At 34.5% G+C, this 20,965-nt stretch overlaps 12 protein-coding genes across 12 annotated transcripts; 6 read left to right on the plus strand and 6 right to left on the minus strand. All coding sequences in view use genetic code 12, as the record gives it.

The window, feature by feature from the left end:
* Positions 1 to 168: 168 nt before the first annotated feature.
* On the plus strand, positions 169 to 2,088 carry GUT2 (glycerol-3-phosphate dehydrogenase; the record flags this gene model as incomplete). The annotated part of the gene is made up of 1 exon (XM_049408711.1): positions 169 to 2,088. One exon carries the CDS (start codon positions 169 to 171, stop codon positions 2,086 to 2,088), a length of 1,920 nt encoding a protein of 639 aa, XP_049262007.1.
* Positions 2,089 to 2,300: 212 nt separating this feature from the next.
* On the plus strand, positions 2,301 to 4,349 carry J8A68_004723 (metal cation transporter; the record flags this gene model as incomplete). Its single annotated transcript, XM_049408712.1, has 1 exon — positions 2,301 to 4,349. The coding sequence occupies one exon, from the start codon at positions 2,301 to 2,303 to the stop codon at positions 4,347 to 4,349; it is 2,049 nt and encodes a 682-aa protein (XP_049262008.1).
* Positions 4,350 to 4,486: 137 nt separating this feature from the next.
* J8A68_004724 (putative signal sequence-binding GTPase) lies at positions 4,487 to 5,305 on the plus strand (the record flags this gene model as incomplete). Its single annotated transcript, XM_049408713.1, has 1 exon — positions 4,487 to 5,305. One exon carries the CDS (start codon positions 4,487 to 4,489, stop codon positions 5,303 to 5,305), a length of 819 nt encoding a protein of 272 aa, XP_049262009.1.
* A 119-nt stretch (positions 5,306 to 5,424) lies between these two features.
* J8A68_004725 (RuvB family ATP-dependent DNA helicase pontin) lies at positions 5,425 to 6,939 on the plus strand (the record flags this gene model as incomplete). Its single annotated transcript, XM_049408715.1, has 1 exon — positions 5,425 to 6,939. One exon carries the CDS (start codon positions 5,425 to 5,427, stop codon positions 6,937 to 6,939), a length of 1,515 nt encoding a protein of 504 aa, XP_049262010.1.
* A 66-nt stretch (positions 6,940 to 7,005) lies between these two features.
* Positions 7,006 to 8,946, minus strand: J8A68_004726 (syntaxin-binding protein; the record flags this gene model as incomplete). The annotated part of the gene is made up of 1 exon (XM_049408716.1): positions 7,006 to 8,946. One exon carries the CDS (start codon positions 8,944 to 8,946, stop codon positions 7,006 to 7,008), a length of 1,941 nt encoding a protein of 646 aa, XP_049262011.1.
* Positions 8,947 to 9,363: 417 nt separating this feature from the next.
* CZF1 (Zn(II)2Cys6 transcription factor CZRF1) lies at positions 9,364 to 10,305 on the minus strand (the record flags this gene model as incomplete). Its single annotated transcript, XM_049408717.1, has 1 exon — positions 9,364 to 10,305. One exon carries the CDS (start codon positions 10,303 to 10,305, stop codon positions 9,364 to 9,366), a length of 942 nt encoding a protein of 313 aa, XP_049262012.1.
* A 3,718-nt stretch (positions 10,306 to 14,023) lies between these two features.
* On the minus strand, positions 14,024 to 15,709 carry CCT6 (chaperonin-containing T-complex subunit; the record flags this gene model as incomplete). The annotated part of the gene is made up of 1 exon (XM_049408718.1): positions 14,024 to 15,709. One exon carries the CDS (start codon positions 15,707 to 15,709, stop codon positions 14,024 to 14,026), a length of 1,686 nt encoding a protein of 561 aa, XP_049262013.1.
* Positions 15,710 to 15,916: 207 nt separating this feature from the next.
* J8A68_004729 (uncharacterized protein) lies at positions 15,917 to 16,759 on the plus strand (the record flags this gene model as incomplete). Its single annotated transcript, XM_049408719.1, has 1 exon — positions 15,917 to 16,759. One exon carries the CDS (start codon positions 15,917 to 15,919, stop codon positions 16,757 to 16,759), a length of 843 nt encoding a protein of 280 aa, XP_049262014.1.
* A 47-nt stretch (positions 16,760 to 16,806) lies between these two features.
* On the minus strand, positions 16,807 to 17,916 carry J8A68_004730 (methionine aminopeptidase; the record flags this gene model as incomplete). The annotated part of the gene is made up of 1 exon (XM_049408720.1): positions 16,807 to 17,916. The coding sequence occupies one exon, from the start codon at positions 17,914 to 17,916 to the stop codon at positions 16,807 to 16,809; it is 1,110 nt and encodes a 369-aa protein (XP_049262015.1).
* A 176-nt stretch (positions 17,917 to 18,092) lies between these two features.
* On the minus strand, positions 18,093 to 18,732 carry J8A68_004731 (cytidine deaminase; the record flags this gene model as incomplete). The annotated part of the gene is made up of 2 exons (XM_049408721.1): positions 18,093 to 18,307; positions 18,660 to 18,732. 2 exons carry the CDS (start codon positions 18,730 to 18,732, stop codon positions 18,093 to 18,095), a joined length of 288 nt encoding a protein of 95 aa, XP_049262016.1.
* Positions 18,733 to 19,151: 419 nt separating this feature from the next.
* Positions 19,152 to 20,441, plus strand: RPT5 (proteasome regulatory particle base subunit; the record flags this gene model as incomplete). Its single annotated transcript, XM_049408722.1, has 1 exon — positions 19,152 to 20,441. One exon carries the CDS (start codon positions 19,152 to 19,154, stop codon positions 20,439 to 20,441), a length of 1,290 nt encoding a protein of 429 aa, XP_049262017.1.
* A 43-nt stretch (positions 20,442 to 20,484) lies between these two features.
* On the minus strand, positions 20,485 to 20,736 carry J8A68_004733 (proteasome regulatory particle lid subunit; the record flags this gene model as incomplete). Its single annotated transcript, XM_049408723.1, has 1 exon — positions 20,485 to 20,736. The coding sequence occupies one exon, from the start codon at positions 20,734 to 20,736 to the stop codon at positions 20,485 to 20,487; it is 252 nt and encodes an 83-aa protein (XP_049262018.1).
* Positions 20,737 to 20,965: the final 229 nt, after the last annotated feature.

Below are 20,965 nucleotides of genomic sequence, written 5' to 3' on the forward strand. Positions count from 1 at the left end.
CTTTCGACTTATTTCTCATCTGAACCCACCACAAGCGTACAATTTTGGTGACACAATACCCAAACTTGCTTTCCCAAGAAGAACCAACTTGTACTTTGACATTTCTACCTAAAAACATAGAAGTCTAGAATCAGTGGTTAACGTAATTTCCCAGATCTACAGAGAATCATGTCAAGAATTTTAAGGTCAGCTTTAGCTAAAACGGCTATTGCTACTGGGGCGATCCTTGGAGGGACTGTGGTATACTTGGATTTCATCAAACCAGCTAACCCACCGGAATTAGTTACTTCATACAAGCCATTACAGAAGTCTTTGGGGGCCCCACCATCTCGTGATGCATTAGTAGAGAATTTAAAAACCACGAAGAAATTCGATATGTTGATTATCGGAGGTGGAGCAGTAGGTTCAGGTACTGTACTTGATGCTGTGACACGTGGAATGAATGTGTGTCTTTTAGAAAAAGAAGATTTTGCTTCAGGTACTTCTTCCAAATCAACTAAAATGGCACATGGTGGTGTCCGTTATTTGGAAAAAGCTATTTTCGGTTTGTCCAAAGCACAATTAGATTTAGTTATAGAAGCTTTGAATGAAAGAGCAAACATGTTAAGAACAGCACCTCATTTGTGTGGAATACTACCAATTATGATTCCTGTATACACGTGGTGGCAGATTCCATATTTCTTTGCTGGGTGCAAAATGTATGATTGGTTTGCCGGCTATCAAAATTTGCGTTCCTCTACCATATTTTCCAAAGAAATTACCACTGCAATTGCTCCTATGTTGGATAGCTCCAACTTAAAGGCAAGTTGTATTTATCATGATGGTACTTTTAATGATGCAAGAATGAACTCGACATTGGCAATTACTGCGATTGAAAATGGGGCAACCGTTTTGAACTATTTCCAAGTTAATCAGTTGTTAAAGGATGATTCTGGTAAAGTTGTGGGTGTTAAAGCTCAAGATTTAGAAACCAATGAAATTTATGAAATCAAAGCTACCTCAGTTGTGAACGCTACCGGTCCATTCGCTGATAAGATTTTAGAAATGGATGAACACCCACAAGGATTGCCTCCAAAGGAAGAGCGTAAGCCAAGAATGGTTGTCCCTTCTTCCGGGGTCCATATTGTTTTACCTGAATATTACTGTTCCGATGAAGTTGGTTTGTTGGACCCATCTCCTTCTGATGGTCGTGTTATGTTCTTTTTGCCATGGCAAGGAAAGGTACTTGCTGGTACTACCGATACAGCATTGAAGAGTGTTCCTGAACATCCTGTTCCCACTGAAGCTGAAATTCAAGATATCTTGAAAGAGCTTCAAAAGTATATTTCATTCCCAGTCAAAAGAGAGGACGTGTTATCTGCCTGGTCCGGTATTAGACCTTTAGTAAGAGACCCAGCTACTGTTACAGAAGAGAATGAGGGTTCTACAGAAGGTATAGTTCGTTCTCATTTGCTTACTCAATCACCTTCCGGTTTGGTAACTATTTCTGGTGGGAAGTGGACAACGTATCGTGAAATGGCAGAACAAACCGTGGATCATGTAATTAAGAACTTTGACTTCGATGGGAAACAATTCAAACCTTGCCAAACCAATAAATTGATTTTAGCTGGTGGTGAAGATTATTCAAAAAATTACGCTGCAAGATTAATTCATGAATACAGGATTCCTTTGAAATTAGCTAATCACTTGGCAAATAATTATGGATCCAGATCTCCATTGATTTTGGAATTATATAGGGCTAATGATTACAACAAGTTACCAGTATCATTAGCTAGTGCCAAATCATTTAACCCTTCGCAATCAACTTCTTCTCCAGAAAACTATTTGAATTATAAGAGATTTGAAGAACCATTCACAATTGCTGAATTGAAATACGCTCTTAAATATGAATATGTCAGAACACCAGTAGATTTCTTAGCTAGAAGAACAAGATTGGCGTTCTTAAATGCCAAAGAGGCATTGACTGCTGTTGACGGTGTAGTTGACATCATGGCCAAAGAATTGCATTGGAGCAATAAAACCAAAGAAAGAATGAAGAATGATGCCATCAGTTACATAAGCAATATGGGAGTCTCTACCAATAACTAAGTGTAGAAACAGTAGTATTAATGTAGTATAAACTTTTAGATGTTTTTAAATAGAATTAATTTTAATTATTGTACAGAATTAGTAGGTTTTTTTTTCGTGTGTGCCGGCGGCTTTCTCATTCCTGAATATGAAATATCGACACTCGACCAGAACAACCTCCAACCATCAGTGGATCAGAGAAAATCAATAAGTTTCAGCGTACTAATCAACCAATGGAGTCTACCCAAGATTTAGATAATCCATATACTTCGAGCTATGGTCTCCCGAACAATTCTTACTTAGTACCTCCCCTCAGTACTAGTGATTCCGTCGACGAACCATCGAATACCAACTCCACCAACCAGGCGTCCTTGCTTTCGACATTTTTGGGTTCCCTACCTTTGCTTCTGGCGTATCCAATTATATTCTTGTCCCATCACTTGAATGCTACATCCAGTATTGACTCCGGAAATATTGGAACTAGCATACTATTGAATGTTTTCCTTTCATCTGCATTTATACTAATTGCTACATTTTTCACTAGGCTTTCAATTTTCCTACTGACAAATCCCGGCAGTGGCCAGGAAGGTACAGGATCAAAATCTAACGTGTTTACAACTCTTACATTATTGACTGGTGCATTTTTGATACAATTTTCCTCATCATATTTGCTGTTTACTAGGGCAGCTTTGTTATGCATTGGATTGGTTTTAGACCCGTGGAATCTTTATACGATATTTTCGTTCACTGGAGACTGCTACAAGTATAGAGGCGACCAGAGTGCAATAATTAGAATAATTTCAGCGTATGCATTGCTCATCATTGGGTTCTACATTATGATAAGGAAGTTGAAAGCTGCATCCTTAAACTTAATTTTGATGAATGTGTCGAAGTCCGTTTTGTTTGGTATTGCCTTTGTGACTGGCTTTACTATTATATTCTATAAGCGAGAATACATAAGCCTTAGTATTCTCGGCGTGAATTTGGCTAGTTGGGCAGTGTTTCTTATAGCATCCCAGGAAATCGATATCAAGAAGAATCGGTTCAATCCCTTGATTGTGGCAGTTCTATCCACCGTGTTTGAATACATCGTTTCGGGACAGGGCCTCCTGATTGAACAAGGTATTAACAGTGCTTTAACATTAATCATTAAGCCACGATTTGAAAGTCTGTTGAACGTGGAGACTGGTAAGGGATACAAAAAGCCATCTTCAATATTAAGGCAGTTGATAAGTCATGAGGATAACCGAGCAATATTCAATTTTTTGCTTTTAAATTTGAGTTTTATGTTCGTACAATTCCTTTATTCCTTCAGATCCAGATCCTTGGGACTACTTTCCGACTCGTTGCACATGGCTCTAGATTGTATGTCTCTTGCCTTGGGATTGGTTGCTGGGATTCTTTCAAAGCACGAGATTGATCCAAATGGGAAATATCCCTTTGGCTTGCGCAATTTTGAAATTTTAGCTGGTTTCACCAATGGAACTCTTTTAATTGGAATAAGTGGATCAATCATGTTCGAAGCAATAGGAAGATTATTTAATCCAATCCGTTTACAAAGAACCAATGAATTGATTATTGTTTCTATTTTGGGGCTTTTAGTTAATTTGGTAGGAATTTTTGCATTCAATCACGGTCATTCCCATTCCCATTCCCATTCACACTCGCATTCTCAAGCCCACGCACACTCGCATTCACATGCACATTCACATTCCCACGCGTCTTCTGAGAGCAACAGTATTGATAATGTTCCCAAGGACAAAGAGGTCCATGATAAGCATCTGCACGATGGCCATGATGCTGATGATCATGGACACGGTCACATGAATGACAACATGAGAGGAATCTTCTTACATATTTTGGCAGATGCATTGGGTTCAGTGGGAGTGGTTATTTCCACAATATTAACGAGGATATTCCAATGGGAAGGATTTGATCCCACTGCTTCGTTAATAATTGCATTCATGATTTTCATTTCTGCGGTCCCATTAATAAAGTCAACCGCATCGACTTTACTTTTGAAGATAGGCAAGAAGAGAGAAGACCAAATTAGAGGGGCTTTACATGACATCTCAGAGATTAAAGGCGTGCGATCATTTACTACTCCACGATTTTGGCCAAATTCGGAAAATTCTATAAATGGTTACGTCCACATACAAATCTACCGAGGAGAGAATAGTTCCTTTATCAAAAGACAATGCGAACGAATATTTGAAAGTGTTTCGATTGATGTAATGATTCAAATTGAAAATGATTATGATGATTGTTGGTGTAGAAGTTAGTAAACTTTAAACTTTTAGATAGACAATTTTTTAGGAAAAAGTACACGACCTCGCGGGCCTTCTTAACAATTCTGGTCATCTCGAAATTTCTCTGAATTCTCCTTCTTGGTAGAAGACACTCAATCTCAAATAGAAACATGTCAAGAACAGGTGTATTGGTACTAGGGCCAGCAGGGGCTGGTAAATCCACTTTCTGTAATTCTATAATATCTTATATGCAAACCACTGGACGTCGTGCTCACATAGTAAATCTTGATCCAGCAGCAGAACCAACTGAATATGAATTTACCATAGATATTCGAGATTTGATATCATTGCAAGATGTAATGGAGGAAATGCAACTAGGTCCTAATGGGGGTTTAATATACTGTTTTGAGTTTTTATTGAATAACTTGGATTGGTTGGATGAAGAAATTGGGGAGTATAATGATGAATATTTAATATTTGATTGTCCTGGTCAGATTGAGTTATATACCCATATCCCTGTATTACCAACCATAGTGAAACACTTACAACAATCACTTAATTTTAACCTTTGTGCTACCTATTTATTGGAAGCTCCTTTCATTGTGGATAATTCAAAGTTTTTCTCCGGAGCCTTAAGTGCCATGTCAGCTATGATCTTATTGGAATTGCCTCACATCAATATATTATCTAAAGTGGATTTAGTGAAAGACGAATATAGTAAGAAGCAATTGAAGAAGTTCTTAAACCCGGATCCATTGCTATTAAGCAAACAAGATGACAGTTTCAATCCTAAATTTGCCAAATTAAACAAATTAATTGCCAATTTAGTTGACGATTTCGGAATGGTTCAATTCTTGCCCTTAGATTGTACTAAAGACAGTCGATCCGTAGAAACTATATTGAGTTATATTGATGACGTAACCCAATGGAGTGAATCACAAGAGCCCAAAGAGCCTAACGATGAGATGGAACTTCCGGATGACGAATAGGGTTAGTAAATAGAGTAAAGTAATAGCTTAATAGATAGTTGCTGTATTGTACTTCTTCTTGAAACTTCTCTCTCTCATTTCGTAAGAGTCGGATATGTTACTAATATAACCAGTTATAAATGAAAATTTCAAATATCCTGCATATTAGAATCTCATTGGGATGGAATTTTTCAAAGGGCAAAAAGCTTGAAAAAAAAACATACCAATTCTACCGTACGGAAGCATCACCCATAGAGAGTCAATTACAAACCAATAAGAAGATGGTACAAATAAGCGAAGTTAAAGATACCCAAGCAAGGGAAAGCAGAACGGCAGCACATACTCACATCAAAGGATTGGGACTTAACGAACATGGAATTGCCAAAAATATCGAAGGTGGATTTGTTGGTCAAACAGATGCCAGAGAAGCATGTGGGATTATCGTCGACTTGATCAAATCTAAGAAGATGTCCGGGAAAGCTATATTAATTGCCGGACCTCCAGCTACGGGGAAAACCGCTTTGGCATTGGCAATATCTCAAGAATTGGGTCCAAAAGTCCCATTTTGTCCTATTGTAGGATCAGAGCTTTATTCAGCAGAAGTAAAGAAAACTTCAGCATTAATGGAAAATTTCAGAAGAGCAATTGGGTTAAGAATAAAGGAAATTAAAGAAGTATATGAAGGTGAAGTGATTGATCTTACTCCAGAAGAAGCTGAAAATCCTTTGGGTGGTTATGGTAAAACAATAAGTCATGTTGTTGTGGGTTTAAAAACAGCAAAGGGTACTAAGAGTCTTAGATTAGATCCAAGTATTTACGAAAGTATTCAAAAAGAAAGAGTAACAGTTGGTGATGTCATTTATATTGAAGCAAATACTGGTGCTGTTAAGAGAGTAGGAAGATCTGATGCTTATGCCACTGAATTCGATCTTGAAGCAGAAGAATATGTTCCATTACCAAAGGGAGAAGTTCATAAGAAAAAAGAAATAGTTCAAGATGTCACTTTACATGATTTGGATGTTGCCAATGCAAGACCTCAAGGAGGACAAGATGTTTTGTCTATGATGGGACAACTTTTGAAACCAAGAAAAACTGAAATTACTGATAAATTACGAACTGAAGTGAATAAGGTTGTATCCAAATATATTGATCAAGGTGTCGCAGAATTAATCCCAGGTGTTTTATTTATTGACGAAGTCAATATGTTAGATATGGAAATTTTCACCTATTTGAATAGAGCATTAGAAAGCACCATTGCCCCAATTGTGGTATTGGCATCAAATAGAGGTTTGACCACTGTTAAGGGATCGGATGATGATCGTAAAGCTCCACATGGTTGTCCACCTGATTTGATTGATAGGCTTTTGATTGTGAGAACTTTACCATATAATCAAGAAGAAATTAAGATCATTATATCAAAACGTGCAGCATTAGAAGGATTAACAATTACCCCTGAAGCATTGGAAAAGGTAGCTGAACATGGACTTCGTATTTCTTTACGTTATGCCTTGCAATTATTAACACCTGCAGGTGTTCTCAGTTCCACTGCTGGACGTTCTGAAATAGATGTTCAAGACATCGAAGAATGTGAATTATTATTCTTAGATTCTCGTCGTTCAATTAGAGTTTTAGAATCAAATAAAAACTTCCTTTAAGTAGAGTTAACTAACAATCTTTCCTATAATTATCGTATTAATAAAAGAGAAATACACTTCTAAAAACTAGTTTTTGCCCAACTCATTACATTCTTCTATGAAGCCAGTTGGAGAAATAATGTCCGTGCTTCCATATACAACTTTCCTGGGTGACTTCCCCGGTTCAGAAGCCCATTCTTGTAAGTTTTGATATTCTAGATAGTTACCTCCTCCAACAACAAATACAAACGCTTCTTGATAGGATTGCCTTCTTGGTGGTTTTGAATGACCCCCTCTTGATTTTGGATCCAAATATAAATATTCATCGGTTAATTGAACATAATTTGCCGAAGCATTATTTGGTTCCATAATTGCTTCAATTATATTAGTGATTGGTAATTGTTTCTTTTCTGGGATAAAACTCTTTATTCTTGTTGCTATAGAACTTAATCCTTCTGAAATTCTACCTTCAGTTAATCCATACAATTTCGATGATAACCCACTTAAAAGAGCCGATGAATTCAAGTTTGCTTGTTGATTGTTATAAGAGTTCTTTTGTGATGCACTATTACTTAACGAAGTTAAGTTGGCCAACTTTGAATTTTCCTTGAATTTAAGAATATAATCAAGAGCTGACAAGTCAATATGGGGATATTTATCTCTAAAAATTTGTTTGGCTTTAGAGACATACTCTGACCCTACATCAGCAACTAATGTCAATATAATTAAAGTACGCAATTTATCTGAGGAACTATCTCTTTCACTGTCTATTGGCAATAAATCAAGGAATTCCTTCAATTCTTTGGGATCATTTGCATTTTGTTCAATTTCGAAAAATTTATCCAAAGTTTTAGCTTGTAATTCACTAATAAGTGCTGCTAATATATCCATATGCATATCTAGAGTTGCTTTTCTTGCAGTCAATTCAGGTAATTTCTCAACTGCTTGTTGGATATTGGCGGTATCATTGGCATTTGGATCGATATCATGTAAAGAACTAAGACCTGTCTTACTGGTAACTTCTTTTGCATCATTTTTATAAGCATTCAATTCGGCATCTGCATTCTCTACCACATCTGGAAATGGTAATTGAGAATATTTATTCCAGAAGAAATCTCTAGGATCAACATCATAACTCTTTATAGATGGATCTGTTGATTCCTTTGTATATTTTCTAATCTTGATGGTATTCCTTTGTAATGTGAAAACATCACTAACCATACATTGATAAATCCATGAATGGGAAAACATCGAAGTTAAATCAAAGTTCCTATCCAACAATATCAAAACAGGTCTCTGATGTATCGATTGACTACTACCGGCTCCAGTATTTCTTGAATTGCTCAAGTAGTCTCTTAGTTTCAAATCCAATTGAGAAGCTACAAATTCTGCCGGTCCATGTTGTTGTGCCCGTATTACTGGGACAGTATCCATAGCTATAATAGTTGAAAGTAAACCTTGAGCAATCCTATCGACCAATTGATGAATTGTATCTTCATCAGTTCCAGCGGTATTAAATCTTGTGAAAATTCGAGGTAAATTTAATGAAAATAAATTTGGTTCAGTAACAATAAAATCAAGATATTGATCATAAACTTGTTTAATTTTGAAAGATTTTCCTGAAACAGAAACTTTCTTAGCAAATTCCTCCAAGAGTTCTCTATTGATTGAAGTGGTAAAATTTATATAAAATGAATCATATTTATCTTGATTAAGATCATCAATAATTTGCAATATATTTTCAATTGTTGGTTCAACAAAATAAATGACAGGAACGTCAGGCAATGGAGATCTATTTGAATTGATTAAAGAATGGACGGTGATTCCACATCTTAATAAATCATTCACTCTTAATACGGAAGATATTACACCTCTTGATTTATTATCCAATACCAAAACTTTCCAAATAATTTCTTCACTTTTTGAAGCAAGTGTCAAATCGGCTGATCCTTCTTTATTTAAATGAAGCATATGCTCCAAGATCTCGATTTGTCTATCTCGCAAATTCGAAGGCGCAATTGATGACATTGTAGGAGCTAGCGTCAAAAGATTGGTCGTATCGGTTAGTTGGAATACTCTTCCGTCGCTAGTAGTTTAAGGACCAACAAAAAAATGTGTGTTGTTGAAACTGTAAAGAACAAACCACCCAACCAACAAGAAAAAAAATGTAGACTTCCTAATCCGGTAATAACCTGTGAGGGTTAGGTATATATATTCACTTCACGCATGAATCTACTTTTATGAAATTAAAACTATACAATAATCTACATCTAATAATAAAGAAACTAATAATACTATAAAGAAAAGTTAATGAGCCATTGACCTCTGTATTAACTTAATTTTTGAATTGAATTTTGAGGAGATCTTTCATCCCCTAAATAAATGTCTGGTTGAAAATTATGGTTTTTACCAACATGTTGGAAATCAAAAGAATTGAAAGAGTGATTACTTACTTTTATATTCAACAATTCCTCTTAATACTTTAATCCTTCCATATATTTCATGATTAATATAATTTTCTTCATCCTTCGCATCCTTGGGTTTATTTTTATGTTCCATACCCGGTTTGGGCCAAGTACATTTCAATCTAAGTCTTGAACATTCAGTACATCTTGGTCTAGTTTCACAACACCTCTTCTTTCTTTGTCGACAGGTTAAACAACCCATCCGTGATCTTTTCTTAACTGGTTGTGTTCCACCTGGAGAACCTGAAGTACTACTCTTGGGACTTGAATCACTTCCATTCTCAGTGGATGACTTTCTTCTGCTACTAAGTCGTTTACCTGCCTTTTTTCCATCTTTAGACGGTCGTATAGTTCCTTTACTTGTCAGTTCTTGGTGTTGAGTTTGTAATCCAAATTGATCCCAAGTTTGTTCTGGGGGTGGATTTGGTTGAATAGAATATTCTGGTACTTGGAATGGTTGTACAGGAACTGGCGGCATTATTCCATGATGCAGTTGTTGTCGCGGTACACTTGGGTTTGAATTCATTTGACTACCGCCATATTCAGGACCACCAAAAAAGTCTCCTGAGAAATATGTCAAGGATGGAGGATATTGTTGATATGAAGGGGGGATTGGTTGGGTTGGTTTTTCTAGCTCTGATGTTGGATAGCTTGAGCTAGGTGCAGCATACATTCCACGATGTTGCATTTGGGCCAATGATGGAATAGGTCCTAGTTGATATGATGGATGTGTTGACCTATATGTTTGATTTGCATTTGTGGAAGTTGAAGTTGTTGGATATGAATCTGGGGTCGTGGGTTGTAATTGGCTCGTAGTATTGACCTCTAGTGCTGTAGATGCTGTTGCAGTTGCCTGATTGGAGTTGGAAGTGCCCTCGGTTGGATTACTTTCACTCCAGCTTTGTGATGTCCAGCTGGTCATGGGTAATACTATGTGTTATAAGTTTGACCAGATAAAATGCAAATATTATACAAGTTCAATTAAAGGAGTGGACAATGAATGAACTATTTGGGTGATTTTCTAGTCAACGACTAGCTGATAGAATGCTTTGTTAAGTTGTTGGGCGGGGGCTCTTGTTGACGTTTCCTTTTCTCCTGTTTATTAATGAGGTTCCAACAAACTCATCAAAAATGCAAACAGTTATCCAATATTCGATGCTTAAGCAGTCGTTAATTGTAGTCTGTAATATGTATTGATATCAAGATAATATCTTTGTAAATTGCAAATACTTAATTGGAAGTAAGATCTCAAATCTAGCCGTATTTGCGAGAAACAAAAAAAGCTTCTATTTTTTAGAAATTTTTGTTTATTTTTTTCTTTTTTTTTTCTTCAAAAAGGTTTTTTGGGGGCTATCAAGACTTTTTTCTAAGTTTTAATTTGCCTCGGGAATTGTATGTTAGGGTCTAAAAAAATAAATTCTTGAACTAAGAAGTTTATGGAAAGTTGATGATAAATGGAAGATAAAGGTGATATTTATACAAAGAAAATTGGGGGAAAGCATGATTTCTAATTTTTTTTACTGTGTACTTAATCCTAGAAGCGTTGAGGGGTTTTATTAGGGATAGGTAGGATGACCTAAAATTGGGCGAGTGTATTCAAACCACACAAAAATCCTTGTTCTAAAACTTTAATACCATTAGGATATTAGAATTTCAAGCATAAATGCATTAACGCATAACGGCTATTTATTTTAATTCTTTTTCTTTATTCTTAAATTCGTGTTTTTCTTGTTGTTATTTATTTTATTTAATTGATTTTTCAAGTTGAAATTTAAGTTAAATATAATGGTAGTTAAGTTATAGATCATAAAGAGTAACATTCAAATGGTGAATAATATTGATAGTACGGGAAAAAAAAAAAAGAAATCCTTAGAAAATATCACTAAACTAAATAATAATCAAAACAAAAAAACATTAAAAAAATATTTGTTAAAAAATATAATTTAAATATGTAATTATCAATTCTGTAGTTTTTTATTAATTGTTTCGCCAATAAAACAATACATGTGTCACTGATTGCATTTTATTGTATCGAAATTTATTGTGACAGATTGTGCAATACTTGCAACCGCCCAAGGCAGAAAACAAAGAAAACAATACAAGTCATAGATCCTTGTTCTCCTTACAACAGACAAGCCAAAATCGTTTATATTTTACTCCTTGGCACTTAGTATCTTGAAGACAATTGTACTAGGTGGCTATGCAATAAATAATTTCCCAAGGTTATGATCCAACCCCATTTTTAAACTGTGATCATTGAGAATGGCTGGTTTGTATTCTTTTTCCCCTTGGCTATTATGACAATGATGATTTCTCTAACTTGAATGTGAAATATTTGAAAGCAAAACTAGTAAAACAAAAGTGTGAATTCTACTCAGAAGATGGCTCTATGTTTATAAGAGTTGTATGAACTCTTTATCTGTTTGTATAAGTATCATTCATTGATTTGGGTATTTCTGGGTTTTTAAAAAATTTGACTACTATAGTTGCAAAATTTTGTGTATTTTTTGTATCGAAAAATTTAGTGCTCAATTAGATGTGATACAGCAGCACCTTTCACTAATTTCCCCAGCCAAAGTGGCAAGGTATAGAGGAACCCTTTTTATGAATTAGCCTTACCAATGGGCTCCCCTAACTTCTATGCCACTCTTAATATGACAGCGGTTTTCCTGGTAGGTTTGCGAAAGGCAAGATAGATTACATGTACATTAATTTCTACAGTAGGAATACAAAGAATATCAAAAACAGCAAGAATCAACTGGGGGAAACTGGCGGAGACTTAATCGCCTCTGCAGAAACTGTAAGTATGGAAATAACTAGTTGAAAGATTTAATCTGGTCAGTATTAGCGCTTGATGCTGGAGATAGGCATAGCACATATAGAAGCTCAACAGACTGTCTAAGCCTACATTGAGAGGTTCTAGGCGAGAACATAACTTAGATGGACTAACGTAGAAAGGAAAAGTCTACAGCATAAATTTTGAAATTTCAAGCAATTCCATTTCAGTTGCATCCCGTGATGTTGTCCTTTACAACAAAATTTAAACTTAAACCCAGTTTCCATTCTCCTATTCCCCAATCTCCATTCTCTATTTGTTTACCTTGAATTGTTATAGAGGCTACTGGCGCAAATTGCTTTAAATGTGAGATGTCACGATACCCGAGTGGAGTATATAGCCTCCAGTATTGCTCTTTTTGGTTGACTTTTTTTACCCCTTTGGATTTAGTCAAACAAATATTAGAATAACAATTGGTGCATCCACCGGGACTCGTCCCTGGTTGTTATCCCTAAAATCCTCCTTAACTTCTTCCAGCCAGCCAGCCTCAATTGATGAGAGATATCCTCTCTCGCATGCTATTGTTTGATTTCTAGAAAGTGCTTAGCGAATGAAACAGTATTTCGAAGTTGGAGTTCGATGTAACTCACTCTACATATTGTAGATGTATGAATTCTTAATCTGGACATTCTTAACCAAAACCCAGCCCATTGTCTAGATAATTGAAAATCACCTGACAGGTTGTTCAATCTCGAATGAAATTAGTCTACACGGAATCTTATCTAACTCAGGGACCATCCAACAACAAATTTCAAGTCACTTTTTAAAGACTTCCAACTGTTTTCAATCCTTTCGAAAACACTCTCATCTGTTTTGCAATCCTTTCAAATGATCCAAGAGGAGAATGTGCTAAGTCTTCGTTCGACCAATTATAACCCATCCCACATCCTGACCAAATCCCAATCTTAAATTCGCCAACAAAATAAGCGAAGTATCTCACCTCTATAAAATTAAGTGGTGGAGACAAATGAGTTCATTAAATCCCCTATTACGTCATGTTGCACCCGTTTCCGAAATCGCCCAGTCTGCTGGTTATGTCACCCTGAATTAAAGGGCGGATTACTAATGGGGGAAGAAGGTCATTAGTCATCATACATGAATCACATGCACTCCCTCAAAAAAGCTGTTCAGGCGATTCTTGATTTAACTTGATGACTGTGTCAATGAAAGGTCATTCCCTCTTGGTTACTCTGACTAGTGTAGCTTAGCGACTTATGACATGTACAATCTCCAATCATATTCATTGATGTCACTTTTCTTGCATACCGCCCCCATCATGTTCCACTTTGCCAAAATATCCGATTCAACAGTCGAGGTTAAATTTTCATGGTGGGACATAGTGTGGGGGAATAAATACCAATTTCTTTTCCGAAGAGATGTTTGAACCAATCATAATAATATTTTCTAAAAGGGTAATCTAATATTTTTTAGTATTTAGTCTTGTCAATGGCTACTAACCAAGATCATGTGGTGGGCAAAAGATGTGAATGACTTCTTGGACAGGGTGCTAAGAGAATGAGGGGATGGGTAACGGGCCAGAAACGTTTGTAAAAGGATCCTTATTTCAACTAGAAAGAGGGTTCTATACTATTAAATCCCCTTTTGGCTTTTGAAAGTTGATCTCGCTAAGTATTCCAGAAAACAAAAAATAAACTATTATTTTCAAAAAAATTATTTTTTATAAATATTAAAAAATATTATTTAATTAATTACAGTACGTGATTTTAAGTTAATCAGTCTACCTTTTTTATTGCGGAAATTTGCGCTAGTATACTACACTATTTATCTATCCAAAATGGTACGCCTACATCATTGGAGGCATACCAGGAGGCATTCCACCTTGTGGAGGTGCTCCGCCTGGACCACCTGGACCACCTTCCTTCAATGAGGATCTACCTGCCTTCAACAATTCATCACATAATAACAAATTAGAAGCAATTCCAGTAGCTGCTGAAATGGCATTTCTAACCACTCTATAAGAATCCCAAATCCCTTCAACGGTAGGATCCATTGGTTCTCCTGACTTCAAGTCCACACCAACAACATGACCTTCCATAATTTCATCTTGACAATTTGAAATAGTTTCCAATTGATCCAATCCGGCATTCGAAGATAATGTTTTAGGGATAACAAGTAAAGCTTCTGAAAAGGCTCTAATACCAGATTTATTTTTCCCCTTGAGGAAGGATTTACTTGCTGGGGAATGTAATAAATGTTGATTACAACTTAAATAGAATGCACCTGCACCTGGTAAGATAGATTGATCTTTAAGAACATTAGAAACTGATCTTAATCCATCTCTAATTGCATCTTTAGTTTGTTGTAATATATGGTTATTTGACCCTTTGATTAATATCGTGGCAGCTTTTGGATCTTTATTTTCAGTTATATAAGTGAATTTATCTTCTCCAATACTATTTTCATAAACTAATCCACTAAAACCCAAGATATCTGGGGTTAAATCATCAACTGAATTTTGAGCTTCACCACCACAAACTAATTGTAATCTTTCCATATTTCTTCTTTTTGCTCTTCTAAGAGCTAATATTCCATTTTTGGCTAATACATCTAAAGACATTGGATCAATCCCCTTTTGATTTATTATAACGAATCCTTTGTTACTATTTAAATCACAAACTTCATTTTTTAATTCAATGATTTTTCTTAATTTATCATCAACAAATTTTCTTTCTGAAGCAACTAATTTTTCACGTTGTTCAGCAGAAGAATAAAAGAATCCAGAATTAACTTCAGTTTTTTCATATTCCAAAGAGACATTAAGGATAAGGACATAAGCATTTTCGATTCTTCTTGGCATATCTGGATGACGAGCACCATGATCTAATACTAAACCTTTAACTAATTCAGTTTCTTTGGAATGTCCATGTTGCATAGTCATGATTTCAATCATATGCAAATCGAAATTACGGTCATTATTTTCACCTCTAACAGTTAAAACAGCATCAGTTACAATTGGAGTTAATACATCAGCTAATTCATTAGTAACTTTGGTAGCCAAAGAAGATCTGGCAATAGATAAAAGAAACTCTCTATCAAACAGGTCAGGAATTTGTTTAAATTCATCTAAATATTTCAAAGATTCTTCTCTTGCAATTTCAAATCCATCAACAATAACTCTTGGATGTACGCCTTCACTAATAAATCTTTCAGCTTGTTTTAATAATTCACCAACTAATAAAATCACGGTAGTTGTACCATCACCAGTAATTTCATCTTGTGCAGTAGCCGCTCTTGCAATCATAACAGCAGTAGGATGTTGGATTTGCATTTCACTTAATAAGACTTTCCCATCTTTTGTTAATTTTAATCCACCAGATCCATCAACTAATAATTTCAAAGTTCCCTTGGGACCTAAATTAGATGCAAGCACTTGTTGAAGTCCTTGAGCAGCAGCTATATTTACTTGTAATGCTTGGGCACGTCTTAATGACTCTGCTTTAGGATTAAGCAATTGAATCGATGAGGACATGACTGTTTGCTATTGCTTTGATGAAGTGATAGATACTTTGCTTTGGTGATAAGTTTTGTTGCATCAAATGGCAATTTTTTTTCAACGCTTTGACTGAGAAGACAGAAGAAAAAAATTTGAAAATACTTTACCCGGACGCGTATTCTTAGCATCCCAAGGCATCTCTTTTATTATAAGGCAATGGATATAGAGTAGCAGTAAGGGGCAATGACGAATATTATAGAAGAGATATTTATACCAGCAAGAGAATATCTTCATACTAAACAAGATGATAGAGAACAAATTATAAGAATAGGTAGAGATATTACTAATTGTTCTAAGAAATTAATCTTTAGTTTACATCGATTAGATTTAACCAATGGAGTAAGTATTAATGATTCTATAAAGAATGAAATGTTTAAGCATTTAGAAACGATAAGTAATAGATTATATCAATTGAATATAATGTATGGCACTAATAAGAATCTTAGAAGTACAATATCAAATTCAATTGAAGAATTAATTGAATTCTTGACATTTGGTTATTTCTTGAAACATCAACAATTATTACAATTTGATAAGTTAATTAATATTATAAAATTATTAATTAAATCAGAAGACTATAACGGGAGAGAGAAGGAACAATACTTTGAAGTTATTCTATTTATTGTCTTATTAAACAATAAAGATATTCCCGTGGAATTATTAAATCAAGTGGATGCTCTACAGATTGACTTTATTGATATTAGTGATTTATTAATGGGATTATTTGATTGTACTGGAGAAATTATGAAATTATGTATACTGAATCTGTCTAATAATTCAGGTACACTTGAATTAACCAATACATTAAATAGCTATAAGTACCTTAAACATTTACATCAAAGTTTAATCATTTTAAAACAACAATTCCCAATCTTAAGCATTTATCATGGGGTATTTGAAATTAATGGTAATTACAGAAGTAGTCTTGTAATTAATAAAAAGATGGATGTATTTACCAATAGTCTAAACAAGATTGAAACTACATTAATTGATAATTTAATTAGCGATCAAGAGATATTACAATAAATAAACAATGCAATATTTATACTATTTATATATGTAATTTACTCTCTCTAAATTCTAGGTATTGGACCACCAGGAGAAGTTTCTGTTCTTGCAGTCAATACTTCAACCCCATCTTCAGTCACCAACAACATATGTTCGAATTGAGCCGATGGTTTCCCATCTTGTGTAACCGCCGTCCAATTATCAGGCCATTGTAAATCCTTATAAGTTCCCAAATTAAGCATTGGTTCAATAGTGAAAACCATACCTGGCTTAGCTATACCAACAGCTTTATTCTTGGCATAATGAGGAATATTTGGTTGACAATGAAATAATTCTCCACAGCCATGTCCGCAGAAAGTTCTTACAACTGAACAATTGTTTTTGGATGCATGGGCTTCAATTATATTACCTAATTCTCTGAATGCAATTCCCGGTTTCACATAAGCAATAGCCAAGTCAAGGGCTTCTCTTGTTGTTTCAACCAATCTTACAATATCGGGGTTGGCTTTTGCTTTATCACCAACATAATAAGTTTCATTAAGATCAGAATGGAAACCTAAATAATAAATGGTAACATCTAAATTAATAATATCACCATCTTGTAATTTTGTCTTATCGGGAATACCATGACAAATAACTTCATTTATAGAAGTACAAAATGATTTAGGGAAATTATAATAATTCAAAGGTGAAGGATATGCATTTCTTTTAATACATTCTTTATGTAAAATTGCATCTAATTCATCAGTGGTAATCCCAGGTTTAATATGACCGGCAGTAATATCCAAAATTTCTCTTGATATCTTGGCCACTTTTCTAATCTTGTCAATATCTTTACCACTATATACTGGGATTTTACCTAATCGATCATTTTTAATCTCACTAATTGGTCTACCATTACCAGCATAATCAGGTAATTTGATATGTTTAGGAATTGCTCTTCTTGGAGTCAATGGATAATGAGGTCTTAAATCACCCGAGAAGGTAAAATTAGGAAATGGATTATATTCTTCATTACCATCTTCTGCTTTATGAATTGATTTATGATTGGTCCAACTTGAACGGAAACAATTTTGATTACAAAATACATTGGAGATTCCTTCTTTTAAACATACAGGACATTTTAATTGAGAGTCGGTTTCTTTACCACATGTAGGAGCTGCACATACACTCATTGTTATCCTTTACTGATTGGTCTTGTAGAGATAAAAGGAAATGCAAATTAAATTGAAAATTTTTTTTTGTTTCTTTTTTAGGAGGTTGAGACAGGAGATGGTGATGTCTTGAGATTAGTAATAGATGTAATTGATAAATCTATGCGATACTATGTACCAATCTATATACAAGCTATCTAACTATGAAGAAGATTTTCAGGTCCAAAACTTAATGGTAATAAATCCAGTAAATAAACTTTAATAAATTTGTCATCATTATCATTGCCAAACATATAAATTGGAATATCTTGAGTAAACTCTCGAATGAATTGTCTACATATACCACATGGACTGATGATAGTATCAAGTTGATCACTTGATATAGCAATAGCTTTGAATGAAGTATGTCCTTCTAACTACATCGAATTGTTAGTATATACAGTGTTTTCTTTCAGAAAAGAATGGAGGGAGGGGGTCTACGTACAATTGCTTTTGATAGAGTTGTTCTTTCAGCACATATGCTTCCACCATATGATGCATTTTCTATATTGGCGCCAGATATTAATAAACCTGATTCTGTAACTACTGTACAACCAACCCTACATATATCTTATAGTTAGTAAATAAGAAACAATTAGACTATTGTTTTATGGAGCATTGCTTCACATACCTAAATTTGGAATATGGAGAATATGATAAAGATTTTGCTACAGAAATAATTAGTATGGGGATTATGAGATTGATGGAACTGAATAAGGACATACCTTTTATAACTGCTTGTTTAAGATTTTCAAACTCTTCATCTGAGAAGTCTTTATGATCTTTATGAATCTTCATTGCTTGTGTATACTATTATTATAATTAAAGAAAAGAAGAAGAGGGAGGTTAAGAGACAAGATAAATTGGTCATCAATCTTGGAATTGGCTTCCCCATTGTTCAACAACATCAGCGATAAATGTACACTTACAATTTTTTTATATGAGAACTAATCGGAAGGACTCTCCCTACAATAGGAAGGATCTATGTAGACCAACCTGATGATTAATCTTATTTGATGGAAAGTAAGATTACGATTTTACCGTAATGGTATCAACCTTGGTATACAGTAAAATATTATGATCACGTGACTGAAAAATCTGCCAGTTCAATTTTTTTTCTTCCATTCACTTTGAATTAGAACAGCGGCAATTTTCAATTCTTATATAGAATTGCTAGCAAACATATATAAGTAACACCCCCAATTAAACAAACAAAGATGCTGACATTGGAAGATTTAGAAAAGAACAACGTTGAAGAAGATATGATAGACAATGAGATCTTAGAATCTTCAACTTCTGATATAATCAATAGAACGAAATTATTAGATAATGATATTAAAGTAATGAGATCAGAATCACAACGTTTAACTCATGAAAAGACAATGATGTTAGATAGAATAAAAGATAATCAAGAGAAAATCAACAATAATAAACAATTACCTTATTTAGTTGGAAATGTAGTTGAATTATTAGATTTAGATGTTGATAAAGAAGCAATTGAACAAGGAGCAAATATTGATATTGATGCTGCAAGAGCTGGGAAATCAGCAGTTATAAAAACATCAACTAGACAAACTATCTTCTTACCCATGATTGGTTTAGTTGATCCTACAACATTGAAACCAAATGATTTAATTGGGGTTAATAAAGATTCATATCTTATTTTAGATACATTACCTTCAGAATATGATTCTAGAGTTAAAGCTATGGAAGTGGATGAAAAACCAACAGAAGATTATTCAGATATTGGTGGTTTAGATAAACAAATTGAAGAATTAATTGAAGCGGTAGTCTTACCTATGAAACAAGCTGAGAAATTCCAAACTTTAGGTATTAAACCACCAAAGGGGGCATTGATGTATGGTCCCCCAGGTACCGGGAAAACATTATTAGCAAGAGCTTGTGCTGCTCAATCAGGGGCTACATTTTTAAAATTGGCTGCTCCTCAATTAGTACAAATGTTCATTGGGGATGGGGCAAAATTAGTACGAGATGCTTTTGCTTTAGCTAAGGAGAAAGCTCCAACAATTATTTTTATTGATGAATTAGACGCTATTGGTACTAAGAGATTTGATAGTGATAAGAGTGGTGATAGAGAAGTTCAAAGAACAATGTTGGAATTATTAAATCAATTAGATGGGTTTGGATCTGATGATAGAGTTAAAGTATTAGCTGCAACTAATAGAGTTGATACTTTAGATCCAGCATTATTAAGATCAGGGAGATTGGATAGAAAGATTGAATTCCCATTACCTTCTGAAGAAGCAAGAGAATCAGTATTGAAGATTCATGCAAGAAAACTTCATTGTGATACTAATTCTATAAATTGGAGAGAATTGGCAAGATCTACTGATGAATTCAATAGTGCTCAATTGAAAGCAGTTACAGTAGAAGCAGGTATGATTGCTTTAAGAAATGGGAAATCAATTATTAAACATGAAGATTTCGTTGAAGCAATTGGTGAAGTTCAAGCAAGAAAATCAAAATCAGTTAATTTCTATGCATAGATTATAGCTAGCTACCATTTATACAAATATACATAATAATACTCTAAACCTGTTTCTGAGACTTCTTTAATTCTTCTCTTAACTTCTGGGAGAATTTATCTTGATTATCATCATCATCCCAATCTTCTTCCCATAAAGTATCTTGTTGATTTATTTTATTAGTTTCATTCCATTGAGAATCTTCTGGGAAATCTTCAAATTCATCATCTTCTTCTAATGTCTTTATCACCTTCTTTTCTTCTTCTTCTGTGGTTGTATCTATGGTTGCGTTGGTTGCTTCTGTTGCTGCTGACATTATGAGTTGTATGGTTATCTATATCTATATCTATTTGAAGAATTTACCGCCAGTGGCAATTAGTTCTCTGTCTAATTGAAATGAAAAAAGTGGCAGTTGAAAAAAAACAAAAAACAAATCACGTGACTAGAATTTCCCAATTGGCATCGTAAATCTAAATTTTTTTCAAAACTCATCTTGATTACTCCCTTTCCCATGACTCAAAGTGGGATTCAACTCATACACATAA

Source organism: Hemisphaericaspora subhashii (assembly GCF_019202705.1).
Source record: "Hemisphaericaspora subhashii strain CBS 10753 chromosome Unknown scaffold52, whole genome shotgun sequence".
In the NCBI taxonomy this organism is placed as follows: Eukaryota; Fungi; Ascomycota; class Pichiomycetes; order Serinales; family Debaryomycetaceae; genus Hemisphaericaspora; species Hemisphaericaspora subhashii.